The sequence below is a fragment of the Neodiprion pinetum genome, chromosome 5, assembly GCF_021155775.2.
Source record: "Neodiprion pinetum isolate iyNeoPine1 chromosome 5, iyNeoPine1.2, whole genome shotgun sequence".
NCBI lineage: Eukaryota > Metazoa > Arthropoda > Insecta > Hymenoptera > Diprionidae > Neodiprion > Neodiprion pinetum.
The window spans coordinates 29,324,580-29,342,067 of NC_060236.1; the positions used below are offsets into that span (position 1 = coordinate 29,324,580).

The following is a 17,488-nucleotide window of genomic DNA, read 5'->3' on the forward strand; positions in this document are numbered from 1 at the left end:
TACGGGGCGCTCCTTGGAGCATCGCTTTGTAGCAGTGGACGATCGTGTTTCCCATTTATGTCTTTTCACACAACGCAAGTCAAACATTCTCTTTTTTGATGAACAATCCTTATCATGTACTCCCTTTGGATACCACGCTCTGGCTGATCCCAGGTTTAAATATAATAAGCAACGAGAATGACAGAAAAGAAACGATAAAATTTATAATCCTTACTCGATAGAATATACGATTTTTAAACAATCACCTGTCTCTTTCTTTTTCCATTTGTTCGATTTAAATGATTTTTTACGTACCAAACTATTTAAACAGTTTTGGAACATCGTAATGATCTGATGATCTCGGCGTTGAAAATATTTTTTACGCAGCAAAAGTTTAAATCTGAATAATTGTGGAAAGTAAGGAGGAATAAAGTTGTGTAATTCTTTGATCCAATATAAATGAGCAAACCGCAGTAACACATGACTTACTCCTGAATCTGAAACATCTGACTGGAATTTTTTGTGAAGTAAAACCTGTAGGCATTCAAAGAAAAATAAACTAGACGTAAAAATGGCAGACATCGATTGCCTAGGATTAAGTGAGCTGGATGCAAGCCTAATTTACGCCATGCTGGGCGAATTCATCGGATGTACTGCGATATGCTTTTTTGGCTGTGGAAGCTCTATGAAATTTGATCCCGAAGCACCGTTTTATATGTTTAGTGTCGCTCTAACTTTCGGCTTAATGTACACAGTTTGCACATTCATGTTCGCCGACATGTCGGATGCTCACTTCAACCCTGCCATTACTGCAGGACTAATGATCATTAATGAGGTAAAATCATACAACTGAACCGACGGTATTGACTAAACGTAAAAATGTTTGAGCCCAAGTTGCGCAGGTTTGAAAATCCAACCAGAAGTTGTATCAGACCTTCTCAATAGTCGTTAAAAACATGGTTTTCAACCCGAATCAAGCCGAAATTTTGACAAAGAAATTTTAGAACTTGATATAAATATTTCTGAAGTAAATATTTTTCTTCGAAATGAATGTCAGTAACAACACCAAAAAATTGGTTACGTTTCGGCAGAGGTGGGGTCCCTCCTCAGAACGATTATATTTACAGACGCATCTGTCACGAAAAAAAAATATAATAGGTAACACAGGTTCGCTTCATGTCCAAGAAAAATATTTACTTCATCATTACCGAGTTCAATAAACCATTATTCATAAATATTTCTAGACAAAGGTGCTGCGAGGTGCGCTTTACATTGTGATGCATCTATTTGGTTGCTGTCTTGGAGTTTTGTTGCTATTATGCGTAACTCCCTTCGACAGAGAGCGGAAATTTTTCTACAGAAATTATACACTCGGATACACAGCTCCCAGCGAGTACATTACAGCCACGCAAGCTTTGCTCATCGAAACGCTAGTCAGTAAGACAACCAAGAATAAAATTCCTCTATGAACGCAACAGTGCAATTGTCGATGAATTTGTAAAATGAATTGTTCAACCCACAAGAAACTAAAATGGCAAACTGTAACAATACTGCTTTGTAATAGTGGAAACTTCTCCCCGCACGTCGCTAGTTCACAGGAATATGTTTTCTTACAGCATTCATGCTGATGTTGACTATTCTCCTGACAATGCGGACGAGTAACTCGAGTGTTCGTTTATTCGCACCTTTCGCGATTGGATCGATTTTTATAGCCGGTATCACCGCTTTTGGCTCAAACACCGGCGGATCATTTAATCCGGCAAGAAGTTTTGCACCAGCTCTGTTTGCCAGACACTGGAACGATCATTGGGTAAATGAAAAAAAATTGCGCGCAATCTAGTTTCAAGCAAGATTATACCAAAGTATCGTATAATTTGTCAAAATTCAGCCACCCCCTGTTTTCTCTTTCAAATTTCAAGGATAAAAGTCAGATTCAAATGCAAAAAATGAACTTTCTTGAAACAGATAATTTTTTCACTTAAAGGTCTACTGGTTGGGACCGACTCTCGGTTCGGTGGTAGCCGCTTTTTTATACAAATGCATATTCAAGTCAGCAATTGAAGAGGGGGAAGAATTGGAAGAAGAAGACGTAATGGATAAACCCAACGATGAGGTAGCAAAATCGGGAGAAAAAGGATCGAAAGAAAGAAGAGGGGAAGAAAAGAAACTGTGAAAGTTTTAGAGCCATTCAATTTGATTATAGGGATAGAAATAATGCGTTGATAATACCAGTTGAGAAAAAAAAACAACTACATGGATATGTGTAAATAACTGTATTGCAAAGTTTTATTCAATCCATGGATTTTTATTGCACCGATTGTTAATGCACTTCTCATTTTATAATTAATATACATGTGTTTTTATGTATATTCAGGTTCTATATGTAATTTCCCAAATTTTTATGTACAATTGACGTAAATCTAATTTACATACTACATGTATAAAAAAAAAAAAATGTTCACTTGTCATTAGACAAAATCTGTTTAGCTTGTTTTGCGGGCATTCAGTTCAATTTATATACTTTGATTTCAATCGGATGAAAAATTCAACATATTATTACATTATTCCATAAAAAACGGACAAAATTTGACACGAATAAAGTGTTGCATGGATAAATTATGATTTACTAATACGAGAAAAAAATTTATTACAGCTGAAGGAAAAAAAAAGAAAAACATAACTGTTCAAAGAAGCTAAAAGTTAAATTCAACCTACACCTTTTGCAAGTAATTGTTCATTTTATGGTCTAACATTAAATCTGATAACAATTCCGCGTATCACTTCGTTTAAGGAGAAACGTTAAAAAAGAAGCGTACCGAAAAACTTTAAAAAACTTGACAATTAGCGCATTAGCGCTCTTGGCACCACTTTACTCGCGTCATATATTTTGATGTAGTAAAGTTTCCAAAATAGAAACCAATAATCTCTGTTAAGAATTTAATTTAGTGCCGTTATTAATTTTTGAATTAATTAATGGATTAGAATATTTGATGAAAGTGAATGAAAATTATTTCATTCTCAATGAAGATATCGAAAAACTTTATTCATGATGTGATAAAAACCATTTTGTCGCTATTATAAATAATTACTGGAAGCAATGTTTCATCTATGTACAAAAACCGCGTTTGATTCTATAATCGTGATTATGCGAGAAAAAAAAATAATAATAATATATATATACAACACTACATAAGTGTGTATCTATAATTCTAAATATATCGAAGACGTTTTAATTAATGTCATTACTGCAAACTGATAAATTTGATTACTGATGCATATGTATATCTACCTAATACACAAAACGAACACACACTGAAAAAAAGTGAGAGAAAGAAAAAAGAAGAAATAATTAACGTGAAATTCATAGAGTACAATGAGCTATCCAACTTATTAACAATCCAATATGTATAATAAGATACACCTGTGATTCGGATATTGATTTTTGTGAAAAAGTGAATGATGAACGCAACGGTCTTTACGTCTATTAAACAGGTCTTTCTGAATCTGTCAATCTCAAAATTTCACCAACGAAAGCTGCTACATCTGTATCCTTAGCAGCGTGTACTTTTAAGAAACTAAATTCCAATAATTGATTATAATTAGGCCGGGCAGTGTAGTCCTTCATTAGGCTGGAAGTAGAAAAATAATTTTCCAAATTTGTTTCACATCTTGTTTCCACAAAACTCTGTCGCAAACAATCATCGGGAGCCAACAAAGAAAACATTCGAGAGTTTGAGAATTAATTTTCCCAAAGTAATGGCAACATAGATGTTGATTTTTTTTTTTTTTTCATAAACTGTAGTTCCTTTCCCTCAAAAAACGTTGAATGTCTCTTCTGAATGTCCTGATAATTTTTACATGCAGAGTTACAAAGTGGATGTTCTTTTTTTCTAAACCATCCTCGAGAAACACGCTTACCACTTGTTTATAAATTCCTCAAAGTCTGAAGAAAATTTACCAGGAGGCAATTTTGGGGCGTCATCTTTAACAACCTGCTTTAGTTGTTCAAACGGAGTACCCCACGAGGCATAAGGAAATTTTCCCATCGCCAGTTCAACGAGGGATATTCCTAGCGACCAAACGTCTGAGCGTATGTCATACTGCGAAGGATTACCTGTTGGGTCTATCCTTTCTGGCTATAAAAAATAAGTAAATCTACTCCTTCTTCTTACTCTTTCGGCGTTAAATTGTGTGCGCAATAACTTTTTACATAATAACGTTCTTATATCTTTTACTTAGAGGCCCTGGAACAGGGCTTACAGTAAAAAATTGAGAAAAGACGACAAAGAAGGGGAGAAGAAATACGTACCGCCATATACGGTTTGCAGCCAGCATCTATGGTTTTTGCTACCGAATCTACGAGATAACCTGATATCCCAAAATCACAGATCTTCACCTCTCCTTTCTGATTTATCAATATATTACTCGGCTTTACATCCCTGTGTATAACGCGTAGCTGTGAGTAAAGATAGTGAAGTGCGCTAACTACCTAGAAGATGGAAAGAAAATGCTTTCAAATTTCCTAGTAGTCATACATATCAATGTGGAAACGACGAATCAAGTTGATTGATCCCGACAAGAAATTTTCCGCAATATGCGGATTATCGTTAAAACATCAATAAAATGCACAAATTAGCGTAAGAATAATACTTACAGCGAAAGCTATTTTTCCAAGTATATCTTCGGGAATTGATCGCCCATGTTCGTAAACGTTTATATAAAACTTGTCTAAACTCATGTCCATTACTTCCATACATATCCAAACATCACCTTCCCTAAATAAAGCACCGTAAAACTGTACTGTGTACGGACAGGCCGAACTTCGCATAGAAACGTCAAGGTCCATCAGCAATCTTTTTTGTTCTTGTGTATTGACCGTCGCTGTTATTCTCTACATTGAATAAACAAATGGTGAAACTTCTGACAATCGACCTTTCCTACGTATTTGGGATCAGAATGAAAAGGACGAGGCATTGAGCGGTCGACTCACTTTGGACTGTGCGACAAGTGACAATCTAATGAGGAGTGTCAATGGCAAGGAAACGAATGGATATCATTCAATTGGAAAAAAATGCGACCAGCTAACTATTTCACATCAGTTACCTTAACAGCCATTATTGTACCACTTTGTTTATGCTTCATCTTCTCCACAACACCGTATGCTCCGCGTCCAAGAACGCACAAGACTTCGAGATCGTCAGCTTCGACATTGAACGTTTTTTCACCAATAGTTATGGTCGTTCGTTTATCCAAGTTTCTCGGGGGAGTTCTTGTAGAAAAAATATAAAATATCTGCATACTAGGGTCAATAAATTCATCCCCAATACCAATAGCAGAACAGTATGCAATTAAGAATAACAGCAGGGCTGTAGGCACCCAAGCAGACCAAAGAAGAGTCGATCGATTCAGAAACGAAAGTAGGTAATTACCGCAAGTCAATGTTTTAGAAAAAATATTATGAACTACGACACCAGATATCAAAGATGTTGTGTTTAACTGATGATACATTTAGAACTATGGACTGTTTCATTTGAGTTAATAAAAAAGATTCCTACATTGGAAGATCTTCAACGCCATACAGATACCTGACTAAAGAAAATAACAGTTGACTCAATTTATGAAAAACAATGGTTAGATAATAAATTACGAAGTTTTGGTGAAATATGTTCAAAGTGAACAAACTGGCAAGTGTTCGTCGTCAATCCGACAACAATTGTTAATACATTAAACAAAATAAATGATTTTCGGTCAGGAACGAATACGATTACTGTAAGCATGATGAGAGATGACAAACTTACAACGGAACCGCTGCCTCCTCTGACATTGTAATTCTCAAATTTCTTTTCCCCTTACGTGAAGCCATGATGTTGATCTTTATCGATCAATAGACTGCAACGATAGCTGGGTTTTGTTTACTTGTTCTGTTCCTTTTTTTTTGGTGGGGGTATTAAATCTCAATACTTGTTCTGCTCATGCTTAATCGATCTGAAAATAAATTGACATACGTTGTCGTGATTTGACGGTTGAAGAATCGATGGGAGAGAAAAAACAGCCCTGTTGTATTGAAAACAACACTTTAGTGATTTCACTATACGACTAGCGAATGTTTTCGTAAAAGCAAAACGTACCGACTTAGGTTATATAAAAAGATGCAAATTGATTCTGTTTGGAAAAAGAAAAAGCTATGTGTAGAAAATACGGTGGGGACGTAATGTTCGGTAGCATTCCGTAACACATCCGCGAGTTATTTGGGAATAGCGAATTAATAAATACAGTAAGATAAATCGTCATCTTTACCTCATATAAATAATAAGTAAATTCCAAAGTTTTCTTGCCCATATATGAAGTTTTTAATCAACTTAAACTATGGATTGAATTTGGTCACAAAAATTTACCAACACGGAATAACGAACTCAAGAGTGTGTTTGTCGTAACTAGGGATATGTAAATTTTTCGGCCAATATGAGAAAAAAAAAGCGAAACAACTCTGCATTAAAATAAATCACAATGAACATAAACGGGAAAAAAATCGTCTATCCATAGAAAATATTTGAAAAATAATCTCCGAAGATTAATCACATAGCAATCGAGATTACGGTTAAAACTCTCAGCATGTAACTTACATACATGTAACGGAAACCTGATAGTAAACTTTACGTAAATATTTTTATATTTGCAGAATTTAATAACCACCAGATTAGATCCGAACTATAATGTTGGCAATACTGTGATCGACAGACGAGTTGCGATCGTAAGTTTCGATAATATGTATAATAAATATGTAACGACTGTCAGACCGTTGTGGAACAAGACTTTTTCCTGGTATTTTGTGAAAACCACGCGCGATCGAGAGACGGGTTCCGATAGGGTGCGTTCTGAAATGAACTCCCAGTGCTGTGAAAAATCTTCCATCTCTTTTGCTTTGGCAAGTTCGTCACTTGCTCTGCCTCTGTCCTAGGGAGTTTTTAGCGCTGCCACCTAGTTTCGGAACGCACCGAATAATATTTTTGACCAGCCACCTTCAGGTCGTTTGTAACGACAGCAATGTGGCCAAAGTAAGGGATAGTCAACACACGCTATTCTTACGTGGTGTTGGTGAGTTTGGACAGCTATATATACACTCAGGGGCCCGGGGATATATACATGAATTTGTTATCGCCAGTGTTCATTGTGTGTTGAACGCTCCACAAAATATCGTTCCGTATAGTTGCGAATTCAAGCTCGTCAATAAGTGATCATCTGTTTATCTGTAAACCCCAAAAAACTGGGGTGAATTTTTGACAGTTGAATAATACGGTTATTACCGATATTTCGTAAGTGCCTAACCATGTATAATATAACTCGCGGTTACGCGTCATGTCTTCGTCACACCTCAAATATTCGACGAGCATTCGTCAAAATAATTTTCATGGCCATATTTATGTACGTGTATCACATGTGGCGGTACGCCAAACCCAAACAATAACCGATATGTGCATCGTAGTTGTGGATGCGCAACAAACTTGGCGTGCTAACAACGTCGTTCACCGCACTCTGACAAAACTATGCAGTTGAAAGTTATGCCATTATTAGTTATGTCTGACCAATGAACCCACCGTCATCGTTAAATTGGAAAAACCATCGACGCCTAAGTACCAGGAGATTTATTTTCGTCATAGACGAGTTCTGATCGCGTTTATCAATAATAGATAATCTTCTCTTTATCTTTTTCGCGTTCCCAAAGTGTAGAAATTATAAAAATATTACAAAATTCAATATTCAATCCATTCAAGTCATGTAATGAAAATAACATCAGCAGTGATAGCAGAAATTTCATCGGCAGAGTAATAAATTATCCACGCAACAGCTATTTTCTCAATATTTTCAAACCTTAATTTCTGACAATATTATCTGTAATGCAAAATAATTGCAACATTGCCTGTTGTGAGATAATTTTCAAAATCGCTGTACCAAATCGAAAATAGCATGGATGCTTACGCATAATGACGTGTCGTTATCAATTGTAGTTGTTGCGCAAATATTTCCTGCTTCGTGCCTCTCAACCACAATTACAACAATCATAAAATGTATTTCCCTTTCCGCAATTAAGAATGACAGTTTATGTTTTTGATAAAACCATAGATTTTTTATCTTCATTATTGTTGTACAATATCGTTTTAATTATCTTAATTTTAATGTTTATATTCCAGATGCAGTAATCAAGGTTCATAATGTCGTGCGATCAAGCAAAGAGACGTGTTAAAATTACGGTGTAACACGAGATGTACTCTTCTTATAACCCATGGCAAAAATAAGAGCAACAGAAAGAATATCGATGAGAGTCAAAAGAATTGAAGAATTTTTCGTTATTTAACGATACTGCAATAGATCACCAATTTGTAGCATCGTTATCGTTATTGTTATTTTGGCATTGAACATCGCTGAAAAATAATAGGCAATAACAGGTTTGACACTTCAAAAACAAATCAGTGTCTTTATTTTCTTATACTCGCTTTTCATGGATTTATGCTAAAAAAGTCTACAATTTTTTAATACCTATTTCAAAACAATATGTATATAATTTTCATCTTCGCCTACAACTTGATCGGTTATTTTAATTACGTTTAATAAAATAATAATGACTAACAACTGACGATACATTGCAGAGGGCAATAATAATGGCGTCGAATAATCAACGGACACCCTCGGTTCCACCGCAGCCGAGATGGTCTAACGATGGTAAAAAAATTGTCAAAGAACAGAAGCAGCAGGTACTTGATCAAGTGAAAGAAATGTTTGGCAGTATCTTGGAGCAAGATGTAATATTGTCTGTTGTCCTGAATTGTAAATGGAAACGTAAGTTTTGAATGAAAATATTAATTGCATGAAATATTACAAAATTCCTAACACTCCTATTTTAATATAATTATAATTCTGAACATTACTGATTCTGGTTCATTTTTACTTTTCGACAGTACAACCATCAATCAACGCCCTGATCATGCTGTCAGAAAACGCTGAAGTTCCTTCCAATCGTGGCAGTCAAAACGTTAGCGAACAAAGCAGTCGTCCAATGTCAAATTCAATGGGAATGAGTTCCAACAGCGAGAAAAGGATGAGAAATGATGATCCGGATAAAACGATGCATAAATCAAACATTCAGAACGATATTACTACTGGCTTCCTTAACTTGAATGATAAAGAATTGCTGCGTCAACAGGAAGAATTTCGGAAGTTCGAACTGCTCAAGAAAGATTTGGCAAATAAAGGGTTTGTTTCCACGGTTAACGAGAACGTGTCTAATCTCAGCTATTCTCAGGAGAGTATGAAAGTACCGCCTCTAAAACTCCAACAGTTTGGCCAAGCCTGGTCATCTGGAAATCAGACAACTGGAAAAGCTGATTTTTCCAAAGTTTACTATTGCAGCGACATCGAAAGCGAATCCCCGTCTGCTCAAATAAATTCTACGATGAATCAACTCTGGGGTAATACGAGTAACATAGGTCAAAAGAAAACCAAAGAAACTAACAATCAATTTGATAATCTGTTCGGAAGCAAACTTCAATTCTCACGCGATTTGCCAGATAAAATCGGCAACAAAGGAACCATACCGAAAAATAATAAGACACAAAATCAACAGTCGTCTGCACTTCAGCAGCACCAGCAACATCAGAATTTTAACCCTGATCATCCCGGCTCTGCCCAAAGCCCAAAATCAAAAGATACAAAGAACTTGAACACTAAGGGGGGTTCAAAATCGCAATCTGGAGAGCCAAACGTAAAAGGATTTCCCTACACATCGATGCACTTTACTTCCGCAGAGTATAAGTCAACGGATTACGAAGATGACTTCCAAGAATCACAAATGGATCAGCATCAGCAGCAAGTTGAGCAATTCGGCTCAAACTATGATGATGAGATAAAGAATAAAACGGGAAGTGGTAAATCGAACCTGTACAAAGGAGAAACAGAATCGCTCTGTGGACTGAAAGTTCAATACCGTCTTCCTGGATTGGAAAACAGCTCGGACGATGATGCAGATGTTGTCATAGAGGAAGAAAGAATGGACTATCCTATGCAGATACCGTCCCTCATGTCGACTAATGTGTGTCAATTTATATCTAGCCCTACTGAAATACAGCCAAAAAATACTCGCTCCGACATATCTGTAAGCAACACGCCGTCTCCGCCTGATTCTCCGCAACACAATACCTACGACAATACATTGCAAAATATAATATCCTCAATCATTGAAGGCCACAAAGTTTTAATCATTACAAGGGGGCTACCTGGAAGTGGTAAATCACATCTAGCAACGAACATTGTCAGGTCCTCCGTAGGTGGGGAACCGAATCAATTCGTGTTCAGCGCTGATGATTACTTTGTAATGTTAGGAAGAGGCACATATCAGTTTGTCCGTTCGAAATTGTCCGAAGCGCACAGCCATGCGCAAAAAAGAGCTTTCAAGGCAATGAGAGATGGCGTCAGTCCAGTTATTATCAGCAACACAAATACTCAGTCGTGGGAAATGCAACCGTACGTTGTAATGGGGGTTCAAAATGGATACATTATCGAAGTTCTCGAGCCAAATACACCGTGGGCTAATAACGTGAACGAATTGGCTAAAAGAAATACTCACGGGGTGTTGAAGGATGCTATAAGACACATGATAGAAAAATATGAAAGAAACATCACGGGACCAAAGCTTATAGAACAATTTTCCCTTCGTTATTCGCCAGATAATATTCCCCCGCAATATAGAAAGTTTCCACCCTTGAGTTCGATGAGCAACAGCCAGGAACAGCAGAAAAACGAGAATCAAAAATCTGCGAAAAGAAATAGGAGGCGAAAAAGAGCTCAAGCCTACAACAGCGATGACGTGTTCACCATGCCAAACACGGATCAATTGGATCACCTACTCAGCGACAATGATAAGAACATGAAACCCTCTGCTAATTCTCGTGGGCCACAAAACAGCAAGGATACCTTGGAGAATATTGTGTCAAATGCTCTAATGTCTGAAAATGATACTCTCAATAAGTCTCTCGTCGATTATTGCATAGAAACGGATTCTAGTGATGAAATGGATGAAGACAATGTCCCTGACCAGCGAGAAGATAGCAATAGCCCTACCGGTAACAACAAAGTGCTTGACTTACTCAGCGAAGATGTCATGAATGACCGTGAATGTGAAGTTCCTTTAAGCAATAATTCCTCGCCTTCGGTTAGTAAAGACAAGGGTAATTCTCTGTCAGAAACGATGCAAAGCGATGACTCACCTTCAAAGACCGATGATTTTAACTCAAGAAAAACTTCGAGTAACCTTCAGCATCAGAGCCTGGGAGCTATTGGATCGGAGAGAAAGGGGAGTGTTACTACGATAGAATATGAAACAGCGAGAAAAAATGCTGTAGATGAATGTAATCAAGAGAATACAGAAAATATTCTCTCGCAATGCTGGGATTTCACTTTACTTGTAAACGGCAAACAGATACACAGCACTACTAATTATGAACATTGTAAAACACAGAAAAAGAAGCAACCACAATTCGAAGATATTGAGAAAGAAGTTGGTTCAAACATTGAAAAGGAAGCCAAGACAGATAACGATTACCCGACAGGAGTTATTATAACAGAAATTTATACTGAGGAGGCCGAGGCTGAGTGGAGAAAATCTGCAAGCTTAATTGAAACATTTGGGGATGATACATCAATTCCCGAAGATCCGGAAGTGACAATCACAAACATAATGAAAAAAATGGACGCCGAGGAGCCGGAAATAGATGTTAAACACCAAGTGAACTCCTTAGATACTGACTTTAATGCAGAACTTGTTGACACCGAACCAGAATCGAGCTCTGAGGGCCAGGGATTGATCGGGTCGATATTCACTGGGATAAAAAATTCCCTGCTGGGTTTCAATAGTTATACCAGACGAGTCGAGGACACTGTAAGAAATGAGGAAAGTATGATGAAGTACAAGCATCAAACTAACGATAATTCTCTATCGGAAACAGATGCTTTTGAAAACGAAATGTCTCACAGAGAACCCAGCGTTATCGCCCCTAATGAAAACGATTCCCAAAAAACTGAACAAGAATTTGTGCTAACTGGAATATCTGCCACTATAGTAGGCGATGATTTGAGTTCCAAATTATCTGATTTAAATCTAAATAGCACTCTTGTTCCATCGACTGACTCTGATAAAGGTATATGTCGGTTGTCAACGCCTGTCATGTTTGATAACACTGAAAATGATGCAAACTCAAAGCTTGTAGTTAAGGATACATTAACAAACAAATTGGCTGTTGAAAATAAAGGTTCTACTGAAAACCCAGGTTCTGTAAGTGATTCAAAATCGCTAATTCAGAATCAGACTAAAAATAGCTGTGCTTATTCATCCATAGATGCAAACGACGCTTTTGCAATCAATGAGGATGAAACGAGTAATGCAGAAATCACGGCTGAAAAGTCTCAAACAATTGATGAGTCTGACATGGAAGAACTTGTGGCATTAAAGCAAAAGGATGACGAAGATCAAAGTAAAGAAGAGAAGAACAAAAGTCTTGCAGAAAGTATCGATAAGTTAATCATACCAAATCTGAGTGATATTGATCAGACTCAGAAAGTCGAAGGGCTTCTGGAAAGTATTTCCGATTTAAAGATGACTGGTTCAGATTGCGAAACCTCGAACGAGGCAATTAGTGAAGTGATCTGTAAGAAAGAAGTCGCATATATCTGTGGAACTGATTCTCATGACAACGAATCTAAGTCTAGTGAAATTGAACCCTCGAATTTGATCATAAGTGCGGAAATTTCTACGAAAGAAACTGTAAAAGTCCCCGAAGATAATGTCAGCGAATTTATAAGTACGGAAAGAGAATCTCTAAGCAAAAGTCATGATTTAAAATTAACTAGTGACAATGAATTTGAAGACCTATCTCCTGGTACTCCTACAGAAAATAGTTTGGAATGTAAAAACGAGAATTCGGCACTGCTTGAAAGTAAAGAAGAAAGTGAAAATAATTTTGAATCCTCGATCCACCCTTACAATAATTTGGATGATTCCTCAACAGAAGAATGCTGTGAATGTTACGAAGAATGCTGCGAATTGCTGATGGCATCAGACCCAGAGGATTTAATCGATGTGAAACAAGTTGAAAATCTTGATGAAGTAAAAGCTAGTACCAAACAAAACCTGGGTGGAGATGGAGATAAGACTGAGAGTGAGAATAAAACCATCGAAATTGTTGATAATCTGAACCAAGTAACATGGAAAGAGTCCCCATTTCCCGTAGAACACATTAGTCCAGTAAGAGAAACAGTGAAAAAATCTGACAATGTGATGAAGTCGGATTCTTCTACAAACACGAGTAGTTATGACTTCAATGTTTTATATGTCGGGGGTACATCGGAATACAGAATTATGAGCGCGACAAGCAGATCAATAAATAATAGCACGTCTATAGTTGTTGAGGAGAAACCCCCGTTGAAACTAATGTTGGATAAAAGTTCAATGACTTCTGTGGTCGACGTTCTGAGTGGCGAGGAAAGCCTAGAATTCAAAACAGAGGTTGAAACAATAATGAACGTGGAGAAGCTTTTAGATATGTTTCCAAACGTGCCTCATGAGGATATCACGGAGATTTACAAGAACCTTTGCAATTGTGATTTCGATTGGGCGGTGGATGTTCTTCTGGACGGAGTGCCTGAAGACGTTACCAAGTACACTAAAATTGAATCCCCCAAAATCGTGCTGGATAGGCAGGCGACACCTTCTGCAGGTAGTTCTGAAGCTGGGGATTCGGAGAGCCAAAATTCTACGCCACACAAGGAAAGACTGGACAAAATAAAACAGCAGTCAAGTAGCTCAGAGTCTAATGAAGGCAATGCTAAAGTTCAGCACCCAAATTTTAGCCCCAGGAAGAAAAAGGACAAACATACAGTGTCGAAAGAACAATTGGAACTAAAGAGACAGATTGAAGAAAAGATGGTAATCAACGAAGCCTGCTATAATCCTCATATATTACGAGTCAAAAGATGGAAAAATGGTGAGCCTGACATCACAATTGAGGAGAATAAAGACGCCCACCCACAGATTAAGGACGTGCCAGGTACTTTACCATTGTTGATATCAGAGACTGATGATTGCGTTGAGGAAACCCTATCGCTAGAGACATCTGAGAGCACTGACGACTTCACCGAAGATGATATAGAGCCGGAAGAAATGATGGAGTTGAATTTAGGTCACGATTTCATCAAAACGTTAGAAAATGAGTTTGGAAACCCTGAATTCCAATTCGCTGATGGTCTTTTCCCTGTTATTCAAATTAAAAAATCCATGGCACAGCAGTTACACGCGCTTTGGATCGAAAGTATGGAACGACAGCTCAATGCTCAACAAGAACATCTCGACAGAATGATTGAAAAAGGTACAGTAACCATTAGATGCATTAATTTACCCAGAAATTACAAAAAGAGAGCGAATCTGCTTTTTAAAAATTTTGTGAGACGTCATAAAATGGTGAAATATTAATAAAAAAATTTGAAGTCCTATTTTTATTGCACCCCTTTTTAAACATTATCTAAAATGAATCAACTTGGTTTTAGATGCTGAATACGCGAGATCGTTGGAGCAAGAGGAAGCCCGTCTTTTGACGGAACCTGTAGTGCCGAATTTGTCACAAATAATGGACATGGAAATGGCTCTGGCCATATACAATAACGATTTGGTAATAATAAAATTTGTGATATAGTTGATTTTCAAACCACAAAGCACTAACTGTTGTTTTTTGCGATTGGAAAATAATTTAAAAATCACAAGATTGAAATTAGTAAAGTTAACACAACGAATCATTGTGATAAAAATATTGCTTTGCAATTTTATAGTGACTTTGAAGGCGTTGAGTCTTCAAAATAAGAGCATGTTGTGCTTTATTACGGTTTATTGAATTCCGCACAAGCCTAGAGCTGCGAAAAAACAATTTTTACCAAACATGCATCGTTGTTCTACCGTTACTAACTTCAGCCTCATGAAAAACCACCTCTCCTTTCAGAAAAAGCAAGTCAAACTCGAAACACCTAACGACATGGCGTCACGATTGACTAGACAAATGCTCCACGAAATGTTCACTGACCATGATCCCGAAACCCTTGACGAAATCTTAAATGCTCATAATGGCGATTACAAAGAAACTGTCGAGGTCCTGGAAGCAAGTACAGGGCTACTTTCGAACCGCAATCATACGCTTAAAAAGCAAAGAAGCCTCATAGACAGAGTGAGAAAAGAATCCATCGAGACAAACGAAGTAGAGGTACAACTTTTTTTTTTTCTTACTTAAAGCTCTCAAAAATATATAACATACTATTTTGGTTTTACTCATTGGCAAAGAAATGTTTCACAATTTATCTATTTGTCACAAGTTAATTTGAAGAATAAACGAAAAAATTTTGGTCATCAAGAATTGTTGATAAATATTTGTTTTTAGAAAAATTCACAAGCATCCGCTACTGGCACTATCAATTCGCATTCAAGCAAACCGGATAATTCAAACTTTGCAACGCTCACATATGAGGCTGCGATGGAAGAAGCTCAAGAATCGCGTAAGGAGGCTCAGCGACAACTTTCCCTCCGCAACGAGAATTTCAACAAAGCTACGGAAGCGTTCAGAAAAGGCAATCGAGAAGTTGCCGGGTATTATTCTCAAATGGTAAGATTGTTTCTATTTATCACTTTTATTGTAACTATAGATTTTGGTTATCCCCAGGCAAAATTGCACTCGAAAAAAATGGAATATGCCAATTGGACGGCGGCAAGTGCTTTTGTAACAGCTCAGGACTACATGATGAATACTGAAAACACATTAGATTTGCATTACCTGTACGTGGCTGAGGCTTTGCACGCACTGGATGTATTTTTAGAACATCAATTATCAAAGCTCAGTGAGGGTAATAAAAAATCGATGAATTTGTATATAATTACCGGACGAGGGATTCGCAGTACTAAAGGATTAAGCAGGATTAAACCCGCAGTTTCTAAAAAGCTCGCATCTAAAAATATTCGGTGAGAAAAATCCTACGTGTATTATTACAAAAATGATTTACAAACTGGGAAATTTCCAATTTGATATCACGATTTCTTTCTTTCACTTTTTCTATAAGGTTTATGGAGGAGAATCCCGGATGTCTAAAGGTAGTCATTCACAGACGGAATATCACGATGGGCTGAGTACTTACGCACACATCTCAATCAGAGAGATATACGTAAATAAATTGTGTTATTGCACTATACAACAATTGACGCGTTGACAAATCGACCAAACAAGAATGATGCAGAATTTGAAGAAAAACGACACTGAATGATCTTGAATATCCAATGGAAGAATTTCTAGGTAATTCAATACATTTTTCGAAAGGTATGCAAGAATGTACAAATCGCCAAAAAAAATTTTAATTTTTTTTTTTTTTACCTTGAAGACTAATTGATTAGCAATAAATGGATACAATAGTAATGATGTTAAGAATCGAAAATTGCCTCGCAAAATAATGTCTGAAATGGAAACACTTATATATATATATATATATATATATATATATATATATGTGTGTGTGTGTATTTTGATATATGTATATTTAATATGGATTATATATATATATACATATATCAAATTGTTGGAGAAAAAACCACTAAAAAGAAGAAAGTGAATGTGACAAAATAACTGGTGTGTAAAAGCTGATGATACTTTTATACTGTATATTTTAAATCAGTTTATAGTATAACTATTACGTATAGTTGAAGCTGAAGTTATGTGCTAACTGTGTTGAACTTCTTTTAAAAGATTGCTGTGAGATCAGACAAAATCTTCATTGTTGGCCTACACTGCCTTATTTTATTAAACGTTAACACTACTAACTATAGCGTCTAGCTTCAGCTTCAATGGTAATAAACATACAAACAAATATGCGACACTGTAAATGTATTGAATTGACAAATATAATTATTGTTTTTTAGCGTCAATAATATTACAATTATTATTGTTGTTGTGTTGTTATTACCATTATCATTATTATTATCATTGTTAGTATTATTTCCGTGGTATACTTTTATAATAAGTTCAACATTATAACTAGTTATGCATTAATGATATATTATATTTTTGGTTTTTACTTTGTACACAATAATTGTGTGTAATTATTCTTTTAAATTCTTATATTTAAATTTCCACAAATGTATACCTTGGTTTGTATCGACTTGACGAAAAGAAAAGAAAAAATAAACAAAAAACCGTACTTTGTAGCCTGTCCTTTTTGCATTATACCTACCCCCGTCTAGCAATGTCGTCACGAATTAAACATTGAAAGTATGTGTCGTACGAAAAAAGTCATACCGTGCTAATCGATGTATTCAGTATCAGAGGGTATCGAGTTTATGCTCAAAATCCGCGATTATAAACTTGTAAGAATTTGATGAAAAAGTACCCAGTATCGCATTGTTGAAAATACAAATATTCGTCCATTTTTATTATAACTT

The 17,488-nt window shown here is 36.4% G+C and overlaps 3 protein-coding genes and 1 long non-coding RNA gene across 12 annotated transcripts in view; 2 read left to right on the forward strand and 2 right to left on the reverse strand.

The window, feature by feature from the left end:
• The window catches only part of LOC124220147 (uncharacterized), a 149,326-nt gene that overhangs the window by 130,900 nt on the left and 938 nt on the right, over positions 1-17,488 (reverse strand). The window lies entirely within an intron of this gene.
• On the forward strand, positions 551-3,005 carry LOC124220148 (aquaporin AQPAe.a-like). Its single transcript, XM_069136119.1, has 4 exons — positions 551-814; positions 1,224-1,416; positions 1,596-1,789; positions 1,964-3,005. The coding sequence occupies exons 1-4, from the start codon at positions 551-553 to the stop codon at positions 2,150-2,152; spliced, it is 840 nt and encodes a 279-aa protein (XP_068992220.1). The 3' UTR covers positions 2,153-3,005.
• Positions 2,238-6,793, reverse strand: lic (dual specificity mitogen-activated protein kinase kinase lic). 5 transcript variants are annotated; one of them, XM_046628624.2, is made up of 7 exons: positions 6,607-6,793; positions 5,778-5,964; positions 5,083-5,248; positions 4,634-4,870; positions 4,289-4,468; positions 3,898-4,115; positions 2,238-3,608 (listed from the first exon to the last, which is right to left on the reverse strand). In XM_046628624.2, exons 2-7 carry the CDS (start codon positions 5,840-5,842, stop codon positions 3,464-3,466), a joined length of 1,011 nt encoding a protein of 336 aa, XP_046484580.1. In that variant the 5' UTR covers positions 5,843-5,964; positions 6,607-6,793; the 3' UTR covers positions 2,238-3,463. The 5 variants fall into 5 exon arrangements, with proteins under 5 accessions (XP_046484580.1, XP_046484578.1, XP_046484577.1 ...); XM_046628622.2 differs by having other exon boundaries at positions 6,603-6,793; XM_046628621.2 differs by lacking the exon at positions 6,607-6,793 and adding an exon at positions 6,277-6,594.
• Positions 6,986-17,247, forward strand: LOC124220137 (uro-adherence factor A-like). 3 transcript variants are annotated; one of them, XM_046628608.2, is made up of 9 exons: positions 6,986-7,074; positions 8,169-8,423; positions 8,625-8,814; positions 8,934-14,390; positions 14,569-14,690; positions 15,015-15,272; positions 15,447-15,668; positions 15,726-16,021; positions 16,120-17,247. In XM_046628608.2, the coding sequence occupies exons 3-9, from the start codon at positions 8,637-8,639 to the stop codon at positions 16,184-16,186; spliced, it is 6,600 nt and encodes a 2,199-aa protein (XP_046484564.1). In that variant the 5' UTR covers positions 6,986-7,074; positions 8,169-8,423; positions 8,625-8,636; the 3' UTR covers positions 16,187-17,247. The 3 variants fall into 3 exon arrangements, with proteins under 3 accessions (XP_046484564.1, XP_046484562.1, XP_046484563.1); XM_046628606.2 differs by lacking the exon at positions 6,986-7,074 and adding an exon at positions 7,089-7,292; XM_046628607.2 differs by lacking the exon at positions 6,986-7,074 and adding an exon at positions 7,452-7,610.

What these genes read in the sequence shown, in the direction of transcription:
- LOC124220148 (XM_069136119.1), top strand. Translation starts at nt 551, where the DNA reads ATGGCAGACATCGATTGCCTAGGATTAAGTGAGCTGGATGCAAGCCTA. An exon ending in GACTAATGATCATTAATGAG is followed by an intron (nt 815 to 1,223) that starts GTAAAATCATAC and finishes AAATATTTCTAG; the next exon opens with ACAAAGGTGCTGCGAGGTGC. An exon ending in GCTCATCGAAACGCTAGTCA is followed by an intron (nt 1,417 to 1,595) that starts GTAAGACAACCA and finishes GTTTTCTTACAG; the next exon opens with CATTCATGCTGATGTTGACT.
- lic (XM_046628624.2), bottom strand. Translation starts at nt 5,842, where the DNA reads ATGGCTTCACGTAAGGGGAAAAGAAATTTGAGAATTACAATGTCAGAG. An exon ending in GTACAATAATGGCTGTTAAG is followed by an intron (nt 4,871 to 5,082) that starts GTAACTGATGTG and finishes TATTCAATGTAG; the next exon opens with AGAATAACAGCGACGGTCAA. An exon ending in GCTGCAAACCGTATATGGCG is followed by an intron (nt 4,116 to 4,288) that starts GTACGTATTTCT and finishes TATTTTTTATAG; the next exon opens with CCAGAAAGGATAGACCCAAC.
- LOC124220137 (XM_046628608.2), top strand. Translation starts at nt 8,637, where the DNA reads ATGGCGTCGAATAATCAACGGACACCCTCGGTTCCACCGCAGCCGAGA. An exon ending in TCGAGACAAACGAAGTAGAG is followed by an intron (nt 15,273 to 15,446) that starts GTACAACTTTTT and finishes ATTTGTTTTTAG; the next exon opens with AAAAATTCACAAGCATCCGC. An exon ending in CCGGGTATTATTCTCAAATG is followed by an intron (nt 15,669 to 15,725) that starts GTAAGATTGTTT and finishes GGTTATCCCCAG; the next exon opens with GCAAAATTGCACTCGAAAAA.